Source organism: Nanorana parkeri, unplaced genomic scaffold (genome assembly GCF_000935625.1).
Source record: "Nanorana parkeri isolate BGI_ZX_2015 unplaced genomic scaffold, ASM93562v1 scaffold373, whole genome shotgun sequence".
Lineage (NCBI taxonomy): Eukaryota > Metazoa > Chordata > Amphibia > Anura > Dicroglossidae > Nanorana > Nanorana parkeri.
In genome coordinates, this window is record NW_017306641.1 from 259,148 (window position 1) to 282,847 (window position 23,700).

Consider the following 23,700-nt stretch of genomic DNA (forward strand, 5'->3'; position numbering starts at 1 on the left):
GGTTCTGACCTGTGGCATAGTATATGCTGCACTGTAAATAATTGGATCATGCTTTTTTTGTTTTGCCTTCCTTTGAATCAATTGTGGGATCAGGTTTTATGAGATGAAAGGTTTTTTTTTTTCCTTTATTTTTGTTTTTTGGTTGAAAATGATGGGACTTCTGCAACCTCACTTTGAAGCTTTCTTATAAAATATAAAGCAGTTTAAAAAATAATTATTTAAGTATTCCAGGATGAAAAAAAGGTCACTATATAAATATGTGTTTTAGAGTCCACTCTTTATGAACATTTTGGTATTTTTCCAGGAAAATTAAGTAGTACATCCCCTGATGAGTTTTCTAAACACAGAGAAATATGATATGCAGAACTATGAAGCACTTTTTGGCCTGACCACCTTTGCTGGGAAAAGAGACAGATTAAGGTTGTATTCTGTATTTTTGCACAATAAATCACATTCTTTACATTTTCACTAATTAACATAAATTCCAAAAGACTTAAGTATTGGGCTCAGATAGTTATCGTTTAGCTCATTGAACTGTATGGGTGTCAGTGATTACTGCACATCAATGTAATGTATACTATATAGATTAATATATCCAGGGTGTTGTCTTCCCTGCAAAGGTGACTTTTTTTCACTAGAATGACAATTGGCAAGAATACATAGAAACAGGTTCCTCATTAAACAACATGACCTCCCTGCTTTGATTGCTGGTTTCTATGAAAATTCACATACTGAGATTTTGGACAAGGTTCAAGATGTACTACACATGAATGTAGAAGGCCACAGAAGGCCATGGATGCAGATGGCATAAACTATGCTTTTCTGAAAGTTTGTGGGGCTTAGTGTAGTAGGGTATGGAGATCTTGGGGTGATTTGAAGGACAGATCTTGGTTCTCAGTAATGTGCTCTTTGTGGATTTTCTGGACTAACTGTGGAAGAAGCCAGCCTAATTCTTTCAGCACCCAAAACAATAAATATGGATTAGAACAATTTAAGTAAATGTTAGAGATTATGTTAATGATTCGGCCTAGGTGGATGTTAGAATTAGGGTTTAAGAATTACGGTATGGGTTTAGTTTTGGGGGTGAAGTTCTATGGTTTAGGATAAAGCCCAACTCCAAGCTCACGAGTTAATTTCTCTTATGCTGTGGTCTGCTTCTGTTATGGATGTTATGCTTCTCTCTGTTCAAATGCAGCAGCTTTCATTGCCCCTTTACTTCTGAATGTTGAGCCGATCTAGATAGTCAAGGCTTTGCAACTTCCAGGTAGTGACAGAGATTAACGACCCCCTATACATTCTTAAAGGTAAATGAGGGAGTCCACCATAATGACTGGCCAGTGGGAATGTGTGTGTGGGGCAGTTGGAAGGCGGAAGCTCCATGAATAGCTTGAAGTGTCAGAACTTCGCCTGGCATAAAATACCTGGCATTTGGGTGTAGAGGATGCAAATTCTGGAACAAACATTGATGTGTCCAATGGATTCAGATAGGAATGAGTCTAATTTCTTTCTGAAATTTCCATCCAAGACATGAACCAATAGCTCTCTAAAATACTTGCATTTTTAAAGCCAAAACACAACAATGCAGGAAACAAAATTAGAAGCGCCTGTCCAAACACATGTGTTTATTGAGCTGGATTGTGTAAATACTTTTTTTTTTAGATAATTTGTATTCTCTTAGGCTTCAGTGTAGTGCTCATGCCTCATTCCAAACTGAAAGCATACTGTGTGTGCAGACAGAATCAAGAAGAGTTCCAAATCCAAAGATTGACAAGAAGTAGCAATCATCCACACAGTGGCACATAATGCAAATTGTCTGGTTACCCAATGCAAAGTCTTCAAAACATCTCTTTGAACTTACAAATATTGCCTACAGGACATAAACCTAATGTTCTGGCAAATATCCTAGCAGGTGCAATGTACACTATTGGAAATGAACCTGTGCAGTAAAGGGGATAAAGAAAAACTGAAAAGAGCTGCAGTAGGAACCCTATCTGCCACAATATGACACAAGTGGAGAGCACAATTTATTGCACGGTAACAGTAAACAAACCTTATTTATATGAGAGGATATGGAATTATTGATTCACAAATAAACTTAAACAGTGATTAATTTGTTACTGGACCAATAATGAGCCATGGTTCCAAGACATATTAGGGTAAATGAGATCTCTTTCATGAAAAAAACAAATATTTAAGGTCATATCTATATCCTTAAAATATCATAAATAATATATAAGCATTGAAAAATATACCACAATAATGAGAAAAAAAAGTTATACTGAAAAGGCAAATCGAAAACAATATACATGTTTAAAAGTCTGAAAAAAATGTTGATTAAAGTAAAAGCTATCTTCAGGAGTAATATGGGGCTACTATAGTTAATCTACTTCCAAAATTCTAAATATCTAGTCTGACTTCTGCCCACAAAACTCTACTGAAACTGCCCTCCTAAAGCTCACTAACAACCATGCAACTGCTAAAGACACTTTAGCGCTATTCTGTGGTCATACACCTACACCTTTCTGTTGCCTTTGCCAGTTGACCAGTACTCCTAAAAAAATGCACTCTCTTGGCCTCTGGGACTCTTCTCTTTTTGAGTTCTCTTCTTACCCATCTCAGTGAACCTTCAGTGGCACCTACAACTTTGCCTCCTCCCTTTCTTTCACTCTTTCTCCTTTAGCTGCACTGTCTCTCTTTGTTGTATAAAGTGCTGCGCAATGTGCAGACACTATATAACTTCTATATAATATTAAAATAAATTTCAGTGCTTTTAGTGCTAGCATAATGTGTTTAACACGTTTACAGCTAAAACACATACACAGACATATACACACACACACACAATCCCAGAGAGAGCTACCACGCTCTATTTGTAAGGTAAGTGTCCATAAAAATATACATACAAATCCAAAGTAGTTATAGAAGCACTCACAGGCCTTGCTGCAGAGAGATGTCAAAGCCTCAGCATTTTATTGTCAACATTTCAATGACACTCAGTCCATCTTTATCTCTAATAAAGATGGACTGAGCTCCGTTGAAACATGTAGAGATGTACTAAATATGTTACATAGTTACATAGTATTTGAGGTTGAATAAAGACATTAGTCCATCAAGTCCAACCTATTTTACAATGTTAATTGCTCTGACAAATACTTTGTCATTTGCCACCTCTCCATGGATCCATACTGTACTGGTGCACTTCTCCACTAACTAACACACCACAAACTGCAGCACTAGGTTTGTTGTCCTATACATTGCATTCCCCAGAGAGATGGACCCTGCAAACTGTACTGCACTTTCATATGACATTTTTAGGAATTTGGTATTTAATCCCACAAACGAACGAGCGAACATAGTTTTGCTAGTATAATCAAAAAACACCTTAGTTTAAAAACAAATAAACATAAAAACAATGATCCTATGCGAAGACTGTGGGCTTTGAATAGATAATGATTACAACAAAAATCTGTGCTCTTGGAAAAATAGCCTAAGATGTTTAAATGGTGATCCTAAAGCTGCTATGAAAAATAGCGTATGTGATGTGTGAGTGTTAACACAGCGCCAGAGGCGTAACTAGAAACCTCAGGGCCCCGGTGCAAGAAACCGTTAAGGCCCCCCCCCCCCCACACCCCCCACAAGTAATCTACATCACTTCCTGTTCATTCATGATTGTGGTTATAGTAATCATACTTAATATCCCACAAGAGCTAACAAGCCCCATGTGTCATAGCATTTGGAGGTGACAGGTTCTCCTTATTGAATCTGTCACCCTCAATACAGGAGTTCTAGCAATATGGCTCCTAGATAGATACAATGTGACAGGATATCAGGAAAAATAAATCAAAATTCTTTGAAACATTAAGTGAGTGAAAATGCAAATCATTAAAAAATAAAAATCCAGTGAATCAAAAAATATTCCAGTGAAAAACAGTGGTGTTGAGATTAGATGCAAATATTTCCTCCAAAGTCTCAGTCCGTAATGTGAATAGCAAATAAATGCAAAAATAGAAAATATAAAAAATATACAGCAGCTCTTCCTCGCCCGATCTGCAGCCCCCCAAGTAATGGTTACTCACCAGATGGTGTGTGGAAATCAAGCCCCCTCAAATGTGTTTTTTTCGTAAGAAGGTATTTTTAAACCAAATATATTTCTTTATAGAATCATTTAGTTCACTTTAAACCTTTAGCGCTGTGTTAACACTCACACAGTTGAATAGATAATGTCAATAAAGGAAACGTAAAACAAAGTTCTTGACTAGGCTGGCACCAATGTATTCCTACATCAATTTGTTAGCCTGAATCAACAGAATCATAAAATAGGTCCTAAACAGCCTTGTGGAAATGTGCTTAAGAGGACAGAGGGGAGACTACAGTTATGGGGGAACCAGCCACAAGATAAACACGTCCTTAATATTTCACGCTACTACCACACAACTAGGCTGATGTTTATACAAATACATTACTCTGTTATTTATTCTTAAAGATTTACTGCTTCAAAAATGAACATATTTTTGCCATTTACAGTTGTTTTCTTTCACTCTTGGGATACATTTGCTGGTTTTTAAGTCTTCTTTGGCCCTGTTAAGGTTGCAGTTCTTGGACTTTTCCCTAAAAGCTGTAACATTTGCTTTGATCATTAGACAGCTAATACACAGCTGTATATGCTTTCATCATCTGATGCTCAACAGTCTACTGGCTCCTGATTTTATTACAGAGATGACATTAATGTGCGAATGTCTTAGAATTTTCTGCAACTAAATAAGGAAAAAGCAGCAGTTTTTGTTACTGGAAATAAAACACACAAAACAGATATGTTGTTTTGTAACAATATAAAAAAAAAATCATGTTAACACATCAAGGAGTCATTTAATGATCTTACTTTTAAAGTGACCTTGTCACATAATCAAATACTCTCAACCAAGTACATACGGATAAAAAAAGAGACTAAATAAAAGAGACTTTTCTGCCACCCATGCCATTGAACGCTGAACTGATCACTAGAAATGGTCCGTATAGGCTACATTCACACTATGCAATTTGGGATTCCTGCTGCAGGAATCCCTAACTTCCAATCAAGATGGGAGCTGTCCGCTGTCACACATGTAGGTTAATGACTGGGTGACAGTGGCCACATCTGTAAGCGTTTATCACCATTACTTGCTTTTGGGGGGGTTATATTCATTCTCTATTATATTGTAGCCCTGATGAAGGGTGGCCTTAACTATAAGCCCCAAAATGGGTTGGCCATCAACCCTTTTATTGTGACAGATAAAATGTAATATCTGGCTCAATCCCTATAGCTTCACACTCTCATCCTTTGACTCCATACAGAAACATGAGGACAGGCATGATCTGAATCCCTTCAAGTCAGCAAATATATTCATTATCAGAAGATAACCTGTTCCTGGATTCTGACACACCTAAAGCTTATGAACGAATGTTCACAAAGAGAAGAAGATACATAGGTTGAACTCGATGTCTTTTTTCGACCTGACTAACTATGTATCTATGTAACACACAGGCACCCCAAGCTGTCTGCTTTCTACCTGTTTATTACTATTTTTACCTTATTAATTGATTTGACTTAATACCACATTTTCTTACATACATGAGTTTACTAAACAAATTAACATGGGATGATAAACACCTCCTGCAAGTCACAAGTGGTAATACAGATGTTGGGCTTTGCCAAGGGCAGCAAAAAGGAACTGCAACTGGCCCAGTATATAAAGCACCACTCTGCTGATATATAGAGATATGCACAGGTTCTCTAAAACCCATACATATCTTTATATAGCTAACACCTAGCAGCTTTAAACAGTGTTGAGACATTCTTAAAATAAGTCAACAATTATAACGTGCTCCAGCATATGCTCAGTAAATTATATAATTACATTTATAAATGTAGCTAACACATTCAACTATATTAAAACAGACACATACAGTATATGCAAATGTTTCCCACAAAACAAAATATGAAAATATGAACAGTGCTCTCCCCACTGTGTGAAACAACCAAGGGTGGTGTAAGACAGCTGCTTTGTGATTGCCCTCAGCAGCCTCTATCAGGATTTGTCTATACACCCTCTTACCGTTCAGGATGTTTGATAACTTATTTTAGCTACATTATTAGAGAATTATAAGGTAAGCACTCACATTTGGTAGTATACAACAAATTAACACTTTACCTAGCAATGCTTCTCTTCCCTACATAGCGGAAGTGGAATAAGCAGGCCCTGCAGATGAATAAAGAATACAGAAATCTCAAATTATTGAAATGGACAGAATTATTCTCACATACCAAGAGTAAAATCACTTGATGGTCACTTGTCACAAGAGATACATGGAAGCTGCTATTGCCCTCTAAATATATAGTCCAGTGGAAGACAGTGCAAGACTGCAGCCTCTTACCACATGATCCTGAGCCCATTAATATCCTTCTCATGTTCTTGTGCAACTGAGAACTTCTTTAATGCAAACCTTTCCTGAGAAAAACATGGAAGCTACCAATGTTGGATCATACTGCAAATGATAGCTGTCTGACTGCAATGTTAACCCCCTAGCTTCAATATATAAAATCTACCTTAACTACCTTACATTGTATGCACATTAAGGCCTCTGACTTTTCTAAGACAATCTTAATCTTCAACTATTTATAATCAAAGACTCGGAAATTATTGAAGCAAGTGGTTAATTCACAGTAAGCTATGGCAGTATTGCATAATTTTGCCATGACAGGTTTTCTTAACAATGTTTGATATTGTTTGAAGGTCCCATCCTCTGCCAAATTTGTATCATGGAGCAAGCAACAAGAAATACACAGAACACTCAGTTAGCAGGAAGAGTTTTTAGGATGAGTGAAAAGAGAGCTATGTTGGGGACATTCCACCACCCAAGTATCTCTGGTGGTGTGATGTATGAACTCTGATGGAAACCAGTCACTGGGCATGATAATGAATACTTAGGCTTAAAGAGAACTATGGGGTAAGGGAGGGGAATCCCTGCAGGAAGCCGTGAGTGATAGTCACGGCTCTCTGCAGGGACATGAACGAGAAGTGAGCGAGCGAAGGTATGCGTTCGCTCACTTCCCGATCTATTGAGCTGATGTGTGACAGTTTCATTGTCACACGTCGGCTCGAACTATGAGGTTGAGTGAATGTAAACCCTAATGTGGGACTTCTCATATGTGCTCCCTTTTGGTCTGTTAAACCATTGAAAGCATTTTGTTACATCTGTTTGATAAGTGCAAAAATACCTCTTCTTCATGTCAGAAATTCAAGCCTGCCCTATGTCCAGCGCTCACTTTCCATGTTGTCTCAAGAAAAGTGATTATCTCTCCCAGTCCTTATCTTGGGGCTAAAGAATGATTATGGAATATGGAGATGGGAGAATAGGTTGGTTTGAGGAGTTGGCAAAAGAAAACTTAAGCATGGTAAAATGTGCATATATTGCAGAGATGTACTGCATAAGTTTTTTTTTGCCCTGACATACACTTTAAAACATTACAAAATGCCAAGCTTAAGACTTATATCTGCTCACTTTTTAGCTAGACAGTCAGGCTTGAACTTTTTTGCTTTTAACCGTTTAGCTCAGGAGCTGGAAGAAGGCAAGTATTATTAGAGTGATGTTAAGCAGCTCAACAGTCAGCCTCAGACAAAGTAATGCTAAATAGGGGGGCAAATATAAAGACAGTAAAAATGATTTAAGGCTGAATATTCAGATTTTTGCATTAGCTCATTTGTGACCAGTTTTCTGGAGAAAGATCAAAATGACTAAAGCAACAAAAACAAAGCATTTCCTCTCAGAAGAAAATTATGGAACACTTTAAATCTTGCACCCAAAAACAAAAAGAAGGCACAGCTAAGTAGCTTTTCACTTTCCGCTGGTACAATTGAATTTTCAGTTTTCCTTTAATGCATTTTTTATTTTGCATTCTTGGTCTTAGGGACACATTAGATTATAATGAGCATCCAGCACTTGGTTTAATGCTCTGCCTGGCAGTACCCCACAGCGTAGGAGGGCATATTGAAATGAACTATAACTGTAGGTGCAGTATGGACTGATACTACAATGTTACCTTAACTAGGTGCTGGAGCAGCACGTATAGGGACATTTATTGACTCTATTTAAGGTAAGACATGCAATGTAACTATATCAAATGATAAATAAAAAAAATGAAAAGAAAATAGGAAAAAAAGGGGTAAAAAACTGAATCATTTAAAATAACAGAGAGAAAAAAAAGTGTGAGATAGAACATCTTGAGAAGGTCTTGAGGTTTTCCCTTTCTAACGACCTCATTAGCTTTTTAGCTTTAGTTAACTGCACATAGTAAGCTCATGCAAAGATAACTATAGTGTGTCATTAGTGGATGTTGTGGTTTGCGGAACATTGGACTGGTTGTATTTGCTACAGAAGTAATCCTTGTTCTTAAACCACATAATTCTACCTTACCCACAAAACATTTAGCCCTATTCTAAACCTAGCCTATTTCAGACCCCCATCTTGTTTTAATGTAACCTAAGCAAAGAAGGGCTGTATAATACTTATTTGTTAGGAGCCCCAATCACACCCTGGCTGTTGATACTGACACCAAAATAAGGCCGCAATGGCAGCCAATCAGTGTCTCTCACTTAATACAGATACATCACTTTGCAAAGAACACTTGACTCCCCACTGCGGCTGTATTTGGGTACATGTGAGCGGAGGGAGCTCAGGGATGCTAACAGATAAGTATTGAAAATCTTCTCTTAGTTTACATTTTACGTTTTGGAAGCAGTATAAAATAGGTTAGATTTAGAACAGGGTTTGAGTCTGCTTTTAAAACGCAACTCTCTTTACTTGTCATACTTACTCCAGAAGTGTAAGAAAGTTTAAGAGCTCCTGGGGGGGCATTTTATTCCAATAGCTAACCAGCGAATCTAAAAACAAAACACGAATAATCAAACTGTTATTATTTGATGCTTCACAATGCAACAGATGGTGTTCAATGCAACTATTGTTGCTGGAGCAATAAAAATATAAGCCAGAAGATTAAAAGAAAGCATTAGTAGAGTGGATAAATAATACAACAATTAAGTAAATTGAAAGCTAAATATGATTCAATGCACATCTATAAAAAAGTTCAATATAAACAATTTATTACAAGTGGAGTTGGCATTAAATAATTATTTAATGATAATTACAAACCTAAGGGGCAGGTTTTCTTTGACACTTTGAATGTTTCTTTTTAGTGCATGTTGGCAAGCTGAATCAGCCACTCAAGTACAATACCTCCTGGGGACTCTAGAGGTAAGTTTGGAGAATCCCCAAACACTGGCAATACCAACAATATAAAATAGCCTTTTCATAAAGAGCAGCTGATAGCAGTAAACCCTAACTAGGGGGTTGTTTTTCCAGTGTTTGTTGGTATGGAAAAGAAGAAATGGGACACCGGCACTCAAAATGTAGATCCAATGTGTCTATTTATTGACGTAGATGCAGCATATCACACAAGTGCAACGTTTTGGAGTCTCACAGGATCCCCTTCCTCAGGCAGAGCATGTGGTCACATGTTCTGCCTGAGGAAGGGGATCCTCCAAGACCCTGAAACGTTGCACTTGTGTGATATGCTTCCCTTATTCTACTTTTGTATATGACGGTTGCCATCCGTCGACCACCGCTGCACCCACCAGCTACATTTGGATTAAGCAGTCAAGAGTGCGATGTGTTCATGGACTTTGTTTGGTATAGAAGGGGCACTGTCACAGCAGCTGCATCAGTCCATACCCCATTTTTCTATATATGATAAGTTTGGAATATCCTTTTTTTAATCAGATATTTTTTATTGCATTTTTCACTTAAACAAATCAACAACAAATATAGAGAGAATACAGTCAGTCAGTTTAACACACACTAGAATCCTCCAGTGCATGTAAAATCTTACATTGTGCAGAAATAGTACAGGTACATAAATAAAATTACCAAAATAATCCATTTATATATATTTAAAAATACAGCCATACATGGACATAAATCAAATCTTAACCCTGCAGTGGGGACAAAGATATGCTCACCTGAACCACGATCCCGGTTTGTCCCTTCAGCTTCTCCCCCCCCCTCCACTTTAGCAGTCTAAGGATCATTGAGTGATCACGTTCTATATAGTGTATAGAATGTGAGGATCTTGAAGGACACACCATTGCTGAAGCAGTGAAGGAGACAGGCTGGAGGGAGTTATGTAGGAGCCAGCAAAAATAAATAAATATATATATATACTGTATGATGTACCTTTTGGTGATGTATCAATGAACAAAGACTCAGAGATAAAGATACATAGACAAATACTGCACCACATAGATTCAGTGGAGTTACATCTGCAAGTTCCATTAAAGCAGAAGTAAACCTTGTTTTAAAAAAAACACTGACCAGTAGAAATTTTATGACAGATGAGACTCTGTAGGTCTCTTCTCTCATAAATGCTTTTCTCCCTGCCTGTCAGCAATTTTTTGTTCTGTGTATAATGAGCTGGGTATGCGCAGCTTGGTGTACAGTACTAGCACAATTCTGTGCCAGGACAATGCAACTCACATGTGCATGCATGGGAGTTACCTTATCCTGGCCAGGTAAAGACCGGGTAAAGATGGAAGCACAAGTGATGGAGTTCTCTGAGTTTTTCCTTAAGGGGTACCTGTGCAGAGTCTATGGACATTACTTATTTTTAACAAGTCGTAACATGTAAATTCTTTAGTGTTTAATGTTTATAGCTAGGGTTGGCATACACTTCATGCACACACTAAAAACAAACTAAGGCTACCAAGCAAGAAGTATTTCACACAGAGAATACCGTATATACTCGAGTATAAGCCGAGATTTTCAGCCCATTTTTTTGGGTGATAACTGATTACTTTTTATTTCCTTAGAGAGACAAATTTAGATCAAATGTGAAAAACGGATAGAAGTCAGCCACTAACCTTCTGAAATGACTCTGATGATGTACAGATAGCAGATGAGAAGGCTTTTTATCTCATATGAGTCCAGTCTGTTATAATGGGACACGCTGCTTTTAGTGGAACTTCTGCGCATCTAAAGAGATCATCAAACAATAACATTATTTTGACTATATATTATTTTATTACATGTTATTATTCTACTATGAATGCCATTATTTTCCGCAGCAAACAAAACAATTTCAAAATAATTTATCAAGATGTAACACTGGAAGGTGGGTAGATGATGGCAAAGAATCAGCTGTAGAAATGTATTTCTTCCATTTGATAGGTACATGAAATTCAGTCTAACAGGCTACTCTCCTTTTGACAGAGGTATCCCAAGGTCATCTACTGCACTGCAATAAGGGCTCCAATAATGGCCTGCCAACTACAACACTGATCAAATCCTTTGATGGTAGTAAAGTGTTATAACGGGTTAGCCATACATAGTTATAGCCAAGTAAAAATAAAGGCAACACCTTTTGGGTGGCTAACTGACTAAATTTTAGGGTGCAAGTTTTAGAAATGCTTAGTTCTCTTCTATATAAAGCCTATAATAAACAATTTTCTTGCTAATGAATTACGAAAAAGGCCAAAATGAAAATTACACTTTGCAAAAATGTGCCCACTGCCCTTATCCTTACATTTTCAGTATTCATGCTCTGTTCATTTGTTCCATCAGCACAAATTGATACGCGAGAGTCCTCTCTTTTCATGCAGCCATTGGGAAAAGATAAACTGTACCCTTGAGAGAAAAAAGAACTGAAATTAGGTGTTAAAAGTTAAGTTAAGGTTAATGCCTATGTGTGTTTTGGTCCTATATTCTGTATGCACACAATTGCACACAATTGCACACAGGCTTTAGTGTATGTAAAGCCATTTATATTTTAGTTTTGGATACAGTTATGACCCCTTTCAATTTTTGTTTTTTTTGCTGTTTTTGTCCTATTCCAAAAATGTATCTTACTTCCAATCCCAGAGACACAACATAAAGTAAGGAAGCCTCTTCACTGTCACATGAAAAGGTGTCCTCTGTGCAAGACCCATCTCCTGTCTCTGTGATATTTAAAACATTTTGGATTTCTAATCATTGTTGTACTGATGAAAAGGATCTCCAGGATAAGTATACTGAGTGAATCTTCCCTGTAAGAACACACAGTAATGTGAAAGGAAACCATTGTTTACAGGTAAGTAAGCTAAGGTAATGTTAACTAGGGCCCAGGAAATGTAATTTCCCAGTCAGCCAATCTAGCTTTCCTAAAAAAAAAGAATCAAGGAAGAGATGACAGCAGGAAGTGGTGTATAAATCATGGCCAGAACTGGAAGAGAGGGAACCTGGGGACAGTGCCTGTAGGAATTATTGTACTAGAGTCAATTTCTTACTAATAACTTTGCTAACTGTTGATCACCCCTAGGCGTATTGAATATGCGCCGGGTTCACACCTAGGCGTATTGAATATGCGCGTTTGTCAAGTGCGACAAACGCGCGTTTCCGAGGGCTATTCGGCTGTATCCCAATGGAAACGCCTGACCAAAACGCCCCAAAGAAGTACATGTACTTCTTTGGGCGTAGGGCGGTTTCCCACGCGTTCGTACTCGCGGAAAAACGCCCAGATGGGGACCATGCACATTGAAAATAATGGCATTTCCCTGTTTGAGCGTTTTTCCGCGAGTACAAACGCGCGGAAAAACACCCAGGTGGGAACCGGGCCTTAAGGTTTGAAAATTAAAGGTGGTTGCATGTTGGTTGCCGTGCACAGCTGCTCCAGATTTTGTCTGCTCCAGTTTTGATAAATTCCCCTCAATGTGATTAATTCTTATTTTTTTATTAAATCATGTCAATAACTTAAATCATTTTTGCCATATTTCCTGCTGGGTTGGTGTGTTGCCGCGCCATGTATACTACACACTAATTTTTTAACGTCATGGTGATTTTTGGTTATTGGGATGTCCTTTGTTTTTACTGTGTTTTTTCCTAACTGGATCATTTGGTAGCTGTGTATAAATGTTATTTTAGATTTTTTGAATACAATTCTTGTGTGTTTAGCTCTATTTAGAGGGGTATTATTTTTGATTTATTCATAACATTTTATGTGTATATTATCATATGTTTCTTTTTTTATTTTACTGTTTGAAATGTGAGAAACAAGAGGTATATTTTCTGCTGGTTACAAACAAGGCAAGCAAGAAGCAGTTTAGCCTCAAGAGGTAAAAAGGAAATCCATACAATACCTGGACTAATCAAAATAATAGGCACAAAAAGAGCATATCCCCAGCATTGTGGGGATGCTGAATAAATCCTACCCATCGACTCCTACCCTTGGAATATTCAACCAGGGGTTTTTATTTGCACCCACAGGCATAATGACCTTTCTCTAATTCAGCTAAAATTGGTTTTACCAAATGAATACCAGAGCAGCACTAACCTGTGTCTCTGTCCATGATCAGACTCGATCTGTTGGATGGAGTAGAAAAGTTGTATATAAATGTGTCTCTGGAAGCCTGGAGAAAAATCATTGTATTATTATTCATTTAATAATGCAGAAGAATGTTGTGTTTTTTTAATCTACTATTATATAATATACTATATATTATTAAGAATTTACTACATTACTCATTTATTGAATTAAACTTGCACATGACAGTTAAGAATGTCATTTTTATTGCCCTAACAGATAAAAACAGAGACGCAAGACGTAAAACAGAACTTTAACACCATAATAACTTTTTCTTTACATTAACTATTTGCAGGTGACTGCAGTTGATCTGTTTGCAGCGATTGGGCATCATTAAACACAATGCACATGCATGGGATTACCAACTATTATTGCAGGGCAGGCATAGTGAAAAGTTAGAAGCAATCATTACAAGGGGTGGCAAATCTGCACAGCTACAGCACTAATTAGACCAATATGTAAGATAATTCATATTTAGTCATACTTGGAGGTAAATGTGGCCAAAAGGACATACTTTTTTGCAAATGTCCACTTACTTAAAATGTATATTATATATTATTAAAACAACTTTACCCAAAGACAAACTTACAGAAGCAGACATGGGTGTGCAATGATACAAGAAGTCCCGTCCAGTGAACCTCGAAACATTCTCCAACAACATCCCCACCAAAGGCAAGTACAGCTGGCCAATTTTTGCTTGCTGGTTCTAAAAGACAAGACATGAATAATTTTTCAATATCTGTGGCTCTTTATCTTTGGAGATTATGGGAAATCTCTCGTATACTCATTACTAAGACTTGATTATCTTTATGTTTAACAAGCATTCTCTCATTACACTATTCCTTTATGTGATCACACAGTACCTCTGTATTACACACAGTGCCTCATGCTTCTATTACAAGACGTGCCTCATCCTTCTTCATTATATGCAGTGCCTCATCCCTCTCTATTATAAACAGGGCCTCCAGCAATCAGCCTGGAGTGAATATTGGAAGAAAACATGTTCCAGCATCACTAGGTTGCAGAAAAGAAGGGAATGTTGTGGATAGGTGAAGAAAGGCAATATCTAGATGGCATACCTAAAGTAAACTAAATTCTTGCTGGCTGGAGGCACAATATACAGGTGAAACGCGAATAATTAGAATATCGTGCAAAAGTAATTGCAGTAAGTTCTGCAAAAGGGGCCCAAACCAAGTACTGAGTACATATGCATGCTTGTACTTTTCAGAGGTCCGATATTGTTCTATGTACAATCCTTGTTTTATTGATTGCATGTAATAATCTACTTTTTTGAGGTTGTGGATTTGGGGTTCTTGGGGTTTTCATGAGCTGTAAGCCATAATCATCACAATTATGACAAATCCCTCCTTGAATTATCTTGCTTTGCATGTAATGAGTCTATCTCATATATTAGTTTCACCTTTTAAGTTGCATTAGTGAAATAAATGAACTTTGCACGATATTCTAATTATTCGAGTTTTACCTGTACATGCATATTATGGCACACTTATCTCCTAGTGTGCCATTTTCCAGTGATAGTAGGTCCGGACTCCAGTTATCCATGACATCTTCCTTGATGCTTTTTCCGGGTCCTGTGATGCTCCTCTTTGGCCACTGATGATGTTATTTCTGTGCACATGTGCATCATCTAGATGGAGCTGAGGAGCATAGGAAATAAGTGCTTCTTTCTGATAATCCTCAGCTCCATCTAGTGGGCATAATGTAGTATTTCAATTATATTACATTCGAATTGGAAAGAAAATATACTAAGAACATTTGTTTTTGCCACCATTCGTACAGAACAAACGTTAACATAGGGGTCTATTCACTAAGCTGCCGTAGGCAGCCGAGTGAACGACCGACCTGAAGCGAAGTGAGCCGAACGCTGTTCAGCTATTCACTTCAGGCTTGTACGGCTGATTCAAGCCGTATATCGGCTGAAATTAGCCGTACATCGGGTAGCTTCGTGTCGGCCGAACATGCTCAGCACATTGTGGGACTGAAGAGAACAGAAAAATAGTTAAAAAAGTAGAAAAAAAACAATAGAAAATGATTATGCAGAGCTAGCAGTGACTCCTAGCTCCGCCCAACAGTTTTCTATTGGCGGGCGGTTCTGCTGCCGTCAAAGAAAAAAAAACATTTCGCCATAGGAATGCATTGCTAGATTCCTACAGTATTTGCTATTTCAATTTGCAATAGCCAATAGCAAACTAGCTATTGCACCCATCCTCTGCTGCTGTCACTCACTAGAGGGGACCTGATGGAGAACTGCAGGTCCCCTCTGCTGATTGACAGCAGCAGTGGGCGGGTGCAATAGCTAGTTTGCTATTGGCTATTGCAAATTGAAATAGCCAATAGGAATCTAGCAATGCATTCCTATGGTGAACATTTTTTTTTTTATTCTGACGGCAGCCAACGAATAAAAAAAAAAAGCAGGGAAAGGTTTACTCTGCTCGATCGAGCAAAGCAAAACTTTCCTTTAGAAAGTGTTTCTCTCCCGGAGCCGCTATCCAATAGTGGGAGACTCCCAGAGCGCCCGGGAGAGTTGTGCTGTCTGGAGACCAGTGTCCCTGGTTACCTGGTAACCAGGAACGCTGATCTCTCTGCAAGTGGCTGGAGCCAGCCGTAAGATCACGGCTGGCTCCGCCAAGATGTCAGAAGCAGGCTGTCGGCCAGCCAATGGCCGGCCGCTCAGCCAGCTTCAGCTTTCACCTCGGCTCAGTCGAGCCGAGGTATATGCCTTCGGCTTGACTGAGCGCTCGGCTCACTTCGGGAGCTGTACGGGCTATAGTGAATAGCACGTACAGCAGCCCTTCGGTTCTATTGAACCGAAGGGGCCCTGGGGCCGAAGCTAGCCGAAGGATCAGCTGAAGCTATCCTTCGGCAGCTTTGTGAATAGACCCCATAGTTTTGCAGAAGGAATTGCTTTGAATATTGTTTAAAAATACATCCCTAAGTGTGATTCAGTGCATGACACAAATATATCAGTATGCGTTTAGCCTCCAGCATGACGGTGCAAATGCAAATTTGAAAAGCCTTAAAGCACAATGAAATGAGTTAAGGAAAACTAATAAGTCAAACTATTTCCAAAGTGGACAGCATCCCTGTCCAACATTGCAGTAACAAATTGTCTGACTAGTGGTACAAAAATATAAGCTCCTGTCAGTTAAGTCATTACCTTGTGCTGATACCTGTTATCAAAGGCATGTTTAATCAGCAGATGTTTAAGTGTGGAAATTGCAGCATATCTGATGTCACAGTTGTCCTGAAGGGCCTGTATGATTTCTCTCAACAAAAGCCCAACCAGGAAGTGATGCTTGCAGTAATCATCTGTCAAACTGCATTCAAGATTCATATCTACACACAAAGAACAGAAAGAAAAAAACATACGTTTATTTTACAGTATCAGGACCTTGTCAAGAAAAATGAGCAATGCAGACAGAAATAGCTTCGCCAGTTAGAAAGACGACCTAGCAAATTAGAGTGTAAATGAATGGAGAGCTTATGCAGTGAAATAGTGAAAAGAGCAAAAATAATGACCAAAGTGCAGCAAGCAATCACAATGCATCTTACTGGTATCAGGTCACTGAAATAAGAGCTTTAAATCCTTGCTATAGTTTACTGCATTTGGCAGGTGACGATGAAAAAAAAACTGTTGTAAATTGTAGTTATTAGCTATATCATCCTTTTATGTCTGTACAGATTCATAAGGAATTCACTGCATCCCCCAAGAAAAGGGTTCACATTTTTTAGCCACCGGAAGATGGGTGTGTTATCTACAGTTACCTACAAAATATTCTTTTAGATTCAGTGACCCATTTCACATGCCTCATGTGTCAAAGTGTCAGTACTAAGAACTGTCAATACTTCTTTACAATCACCAATCAGAATTACAGATATCAGATTCTAACTGTTATATTCCATGCCAGATATGAATCTGATTTGTGGAGAGTTCTATGTAATGCAATTGTGATGGTAAGGACCACACATGCCTACAGATTCACCATGGCAATAAGCAAACTTTAAGTTTTGTCCAATAGACATTGTGGTTTCCTTAACAGTTTTTGCAACCCAAAATGAAAAAGACAGGAAATAAATATAATTTACAAAGCTGACTATTTTTTCTCCCTACTTTATATTGTAAAAATTGTTAGAAAAAGTTGTGCTTTAGCCATCAGCTGCTTAACAAGATTCTCTTTTGGGAGTTTAAAAATGTAGTCCAGGCGGATACACAAAAGTTCTATTTAACACAGTTGTGTATTCCTATTCCTTAAAAAAATATTTAGGTGTAATTTATATACAGCATAAGTGCCCAAATCTATCTTGATATTATCCTCCTGTTATTCATTACACAATAGCACGGGGGGAGGAAGGGACAGCACTAGCACATTATCTGACTCTACTGCATATACACATGCTAGCAGGGGCCATGCCAAGCGAAAATTGAGTTGATTACTTTCATTCTCTAGTCAGAAAGCTGTGGGTGAGAAAGTGACACCACTATGTCTACAGAAAAACAGTTGTAATCCCTAACAGGATTGTACCATAAGCAAATGTCCTGTTTTTTTTTTCTCTTTTCAATCATACTGTTTCCTCACTGTTTGCACCACAATGCTGCTGATATGCAGCCTCTACCTTGACAAGATAAGGTTTCTTGATAATGAAATAGATGGGACATGCCTCAGCAATGTGCATTGGTATGACAACTTACTGGGATTTATTTACTAAAGGCAAATAGGCTGTTCACTTTGTCAGAGAATTTGTCCTTGCATAGCGAATGTGGTGAACTTTCATTCTGCAAAGAATATAAAATCAAGTGCAAGGAAACTATAAAATACAGTAATTTTCCTTGCAGGTGATTGGGTGATGGAAGTAAGCAGAGCTTCACCTTATTCACTAAGCTAAGTGAAAATCCCCTTGCAAACTGAACAACTTATTTGCCTTTCGTAAATCGACCCCATAATCTCCACTTGAAGTGCATGTGACAGGAATACAACACAAGAGGGCAACTGGAAGACAGGGATAGAGCCTTCTAAAGACAAATATATGAAAGAGTGCTTCTAAGAGCAAACATCTAAGCATAAACCAATCAGCCATAACTTTATCTCTATTCACCTAAAATTGAATATGTCCCCCCTTTTGCTGCCAAAAAAGCCCTGACCAGTACAGGCAAGTACCCCTATTCTGAAGGTGTGCTGTGTTATCGCTCAATTAGTTTGAGATCTGGAGAATTTGGAGTCCAAGTCAACACCTCAAACTTGTTGTTGTGTTCCTTAAGCCATTCATGAACCATTTTTGCAGTGTGGCAGGGTGCATTATCTTGCTGAAAGAGGCAACTGCCATCAGGAAATACCGTTTCCATGAAGGGGTGCTGGGTGGTACATGTCAAAGTAACATCTACATGAATGGCAGGACCCAAGGTTTCCCAGCAGAATACTGGCCAAAGAATCACACTGCCTCTGACAATTTGCCTTCTTCCCACCATGCATCCTGGTGCCATCTCTTCCCCAGGTACGCAATGCCATCTCTTCCCCAGGTCACCCACGCACCCAGTCATCCATATAATGTAAAGGAAAACATGATTCATCAGACCAGGCCACATTCTTTCATTGCACCATGCTCCACGTCTAATGCTCACATGCCCATTGTAGGTGCTTTTGGTGGTGGACAGGGGTCTTCTATTGAATCGGACTACATGGGCCAGGCTTTGCTCCCCACATGTATCAATGAGCCTTGCTTATAGAGTTTTTTTTTTCTTTAAACCAAAAGGCTTTGAAGTATACTGCATTTGCATCACACTTGAACACCTCATGGATATATCATCATCATCATCGCTGAATCAGCAATAAGTAACCACTGTGAGCGGACAAGCATGAGAGAAACCATATTTGGATTTCTATATTCGACAAAGCGGAATCCATCTTTCATTGCTCTGACTGTAGCAAACTAAATTGTAATCAGCTGTTTATAGCAACAGCACATTTGCTACCATATTAAATACACCTGACTGTGACTCATTTATAAAATCTCTGGAAATAAAAAGTATGTGTTTTCCACATTTAAACAAGCCAGAGCCTAGCAAAACATGTATTTTTCTTCCAGATTTCATAATCTGTCTCAATAGGAAAAGAAGTTAAATTTTGGCCACACCAACTAGATTCCAAATGTCATTATTGTAACACTGATTAGCAAAAAGCAGCTAACCTTTAATTTACTGAATTCCGTCTTTCTTTTCATCTAAATTATATGCCTCAAACCTAAGCCCAAGATGAATGAAAAACAAATGTGTACTCGGGGGCAAAAATGTATTGCCAGGTCAAGGTGAATGCCAGCTTTATATCATGTTATGTACAAACTGTACAGATCAAGAATGCAAAAAAGGTGGTAGAACTGCAGCCGTACGCACTGCTGTGAAGAATGGATGGAAGGGTGGATGAATGAATGAATGAAAGGAAGAGGGAGAAGAGCAGATAGAGTGGAGGAGCAAGGTGCTGCAAGGCACACAATCATTAGTTTTACATTGTATGGCACAGGAAGCCATCGGTAGACAAGAGCCCCCACAATGTAGCATCATACACAGAAGGGATAAAATATCTAACCACAGCATTCATTATGGACTAATGTGGTGCCACATTTCCTAACAGGAGACACAATAGATGATATTATAAAGATCCTGTACATATAACATGGTTTTGCATGGCTATGAATATCGGTAATGAAGAACTCAGTCAAACCTTACAGGACTCCAAAGCAATAGGATTATGATTGCACAACAGGTTACAGAAACAGCTTGTACATAAGGAGACTACATGTCAAATGCTGATGTCTGTCATGCATGTCTGAAGCTCCCAAAGTATATGTTTTTAAAATTAAGTGCTTGAACTGTTCAGCTATTGAACCAAGCTAAAGTTGAATGTTGACTTAATTTTTACTGCTCACTCAGCCAAAACTCCCATCCAGAATGACTGTAAGCATCTTTACCTGAAGCTACACCTTTATTAGCATATAGTGCTTGTGTGTCGAGCTAGAGTAGAAATGTGAGGTCGACCAAAGATAATGCGAAGATACTCATAGTGGAGCAAATAATCAGAGAGAAAAAATACAATAAAAAGAGAGGAAACTTTCTTAACCACAGACAGATTGAAAGGTCAAGATGACAGTAAGTGCATTTTGCAAGTTTGCTCCTTAAGTACAAATATATTTTAAGCCTACAAAACCCTTGCTGTGGATCTACTAAAACACAAAAAAAATAACAGAAGCATAGCATCCTATTCAGGAATCAATGGCTCCCAAAATCACACAAAACTGCAAATGTCCCAACAGGAACAACCAGAGATCTGCTAGTCAGGGATGTCTGGTAGTATTTGTTAGTAAAACATATACAGGTAGACATACACATATACAGATTGCATAAAGGTGACGATAGACATAAAGTCACATGTGGCAACTAAAGGCCCACAGGACATTCTCTATGTTCCAGAATCACCATGTGTACTCTAGGTGCTCCTAGTCACCAACATATTTATAACTAAAGGATTTAGGCACAACTCACATCCATGAGTTTTCAAACTCCATCCACAACCAACACTTTTTAAAAAAATATTTATATAGAGGGGGGAAGGTTTAATTAATCTTAGTCAACATTTTGCTGAATTTGTCCCCAATAGGGATACTTCTCCTAACCTGCTGTGGGGTCACCATCATGGGAAATTAAGGAATCTCTTCAATGAGATAGAGAAAGCACATATATTGCTTATTTTTTATATTGTTTTTTTTTTAGTGGAATGGGATTAGAAATGTTGCTAGCATTTTATTGGTACCTGCTCCCTCACCTCTTGTGTGGTCATTGGGACAGGTAGTCAGGTTAAATCTCCCCACATGTATTCCTTATGGTTTAAAGGCAGAATATATGCAATGAGTGCTGCAGAGATCTTAGACATTAGTGTCAATGTCCTGAATCAATTAGATTGCAATATCACCATCATCATAAATCATCTGAATGTATTTTTTAACCAGTCACATGAGACAGTAGCTACATTTTAGCGTAGCTAAGGAAATCTCCCTAACAGGGACACAGTCAGCAATGAAAACATAGGGAAATAAGGTTCTTCACCAGTACACATTAGTATAGAAATAATCTTGTACATCATTCATATTGAGTAACAGGTATCAAAAGCCAACATTTTGGGACCTTGCAGGATCCCTTTCTCAATGCAGAGTGAAAACCTGACACAGGTTTTTACCGTTCCCCACATTATCAGAAAAAACAAAAATTTGGCTGCAGGTTGACTTTGAATTCCAGATTCTGCTTGCTGCACTGATGATGTGGTTTGCATCAAGTACTACCACACATAAAATGCATGAAAAAATGCAACACAGACATTATATGTAGTGTTGGAATATCTGTCTGCTTTGGCTGATAAAGCTACATCACTTCTAGCAAAGGTTCTTACCATATTCTTATCATTGGTAAGAATATCTAACCATACTGTGTTTGTATTATCAGGGCAATGGGAATCGGTATGGATTTACTTATTTCCCCAAATATGTAATTTCTAGACAACTTGTTTTTAAAAAGTGAAAATCTGTTCAGATCACTTTTTTCCCTTTTCTTCTTTCACATTCCAGTAGACATATGTTTGGTGTTTATACTATGACTGACCAGGGATCAGCAATCATCCAATAATTACCAGTTAATTATATTAGTAATAAAGGCTGGGCTTGTGCGTCTGCTGTTAGTGACATTAGTCGGAAGCACATGGATTGGCAAGTGTATGTTAGCAGCTCTGATTTCTACAAGCAAATAAAGTCTACCAAGCCAACCTACCTACAGAGCCAAACCGCTCCACAGCGTATGATAACAGATCTAGTTGCGTTGTGAAAAGAAGAGGTACAAGTATCAGCACATAGAATCAGACTTCATAAACTATGTACATATGCTTCAGTCCCTAGCAACATTACGGGAGCTAATTAGAGGGAGACCTAGCACAAGGTTACCAATAGATATGAGGCCAGTGTCACATCAATGGGCAGCAGGTGATGGCACCAGACACCAGTGGTTGGAAAGGACAACAGTGATTCACCATAATAAAAACATTTAAGCTGATCACCACTGTTCTCACTTTTGGCTAAGGTCCATCTATTTTCTCCATAGCTAAGAACATGCATGCTTCCGTAAACAAAGTATACGTTGAAATTGTATATAAAGGTCATTGGGAAAGTGCAGAGCAATACAGTACAGTTTACTAAGGTCAATGAAAACTGATGGTGGTGGCTGCCAACTTTGAACGTCATTCCTCTAAGTATTGCCTCATTACAAATGTACTCAATTTACAAATTGCTGTGCAGAACTGAACTGTAATACTGTATGCTCTACACGGAGAACAATATATTGTTTATATAGATGCAAACTAACTGAAAGCACACTGCACATATCCATGAATAAACAGTAAATAAATACAGGTAGGTATGCATTCACCCAACCATTGACTAAAGAGAGGTCACACATGCAGGTAATATAGAGATGTGTCTTATGAAACAGCTTTCCATAAACATGTACACTTCGATTGTGGGAGCATACATGATGTGGAGGTAGAGAACAGGAAGACATCCCCAGCTCCAGCCATATATTGGGAAAAACAACACAAGTGGACTGAAAAATGTAAATCCTCCCTATTAGTAAATCAAAGCCACTAATTTTCTTTAAGGACAGAAAGGAGGAAATGTTAATTTGTGTTCGTAGCTTCACTGCATCTAATGATTGTTCTGATTGTTCTAATATGCTAAAGGCCTCATCCACACACAACGCAAGAGCAAAGTTGTATATTGCGTATATGCGTGCACTATATGCAATCCCAGAATGCATCATTCATAATAGAAATTTTTATGAAATGTACAGGCGTACGTGCATATACACGCGCATATGCGCTTCCGTGCGTAAAATACGCAAAAAGATACGTTGCCCGGACGCATCTCGGGTTCATTCTGTTTTTGAGCATCAAATATGAGCGCAAATATACGGCTCCATATGCAGCTATGTGAATGGAGCCATTTATTTTCATATGCTGCATATGGGACAATACACGCGTACGTGCATATATACACAGCGTATTGTATGGCCGTGTGAATGAGGCCTTACTGTCAGACATCCCTTGCTACAGGTGTGCACTAAAAATAACCTGTAATTATGTATTTTTCATCATATCAACCTTGCAAAGTGTGAGAAACATCTTTTAAAAGATTATACCACCACAAACAGAGATCAGGTAAAATATAAA

At 38.3% G+C, this 23,700-nt stretch overlaps 1 protein-coding gene across 1 annotated transcript in view; it reads right to left on the reverse strand.

Annotated features, from left to right (window-relative positions):
• Nucleotides 1–23,700, reverse strand: part of DOCK11 (dedicator of cytokinesis 11) — a 197,325-nt gene that overhangs the window by 79,678 nt on the left and 93,947 nt on the right. The window contains exons 31-37 of the mRNA XM_018558995.1: nt 16,602–16,780; nt 14,013–14,129; nt 13,394–13,469; nt 11,612–11,712; nt 10,950–11,061; nt 8,852–8,918; nt 6,189–6,236 (exon numbers count right to left, since the gene is read on the reverse strand). Of these exons, the coding sequence (XP_018414497.1) occupies nt 6,189–6,236; nt 8,852–8,918; nt 10,950–11,061; nt 11,612–11,712; nt 13,394–13,469; nt 14,013–14,129; nt 16,602–16,780 (700 nt within the window). The remainder of the gene's footprint in view (nt 1–6,188; nt 6,237–8,851; nt 8,919–10,949; nt 11,062–11,611; nt 11,713–13,393; nt 13,470–14,012; nt 14,130–16,601; nt 16,781–23,700) is intronic.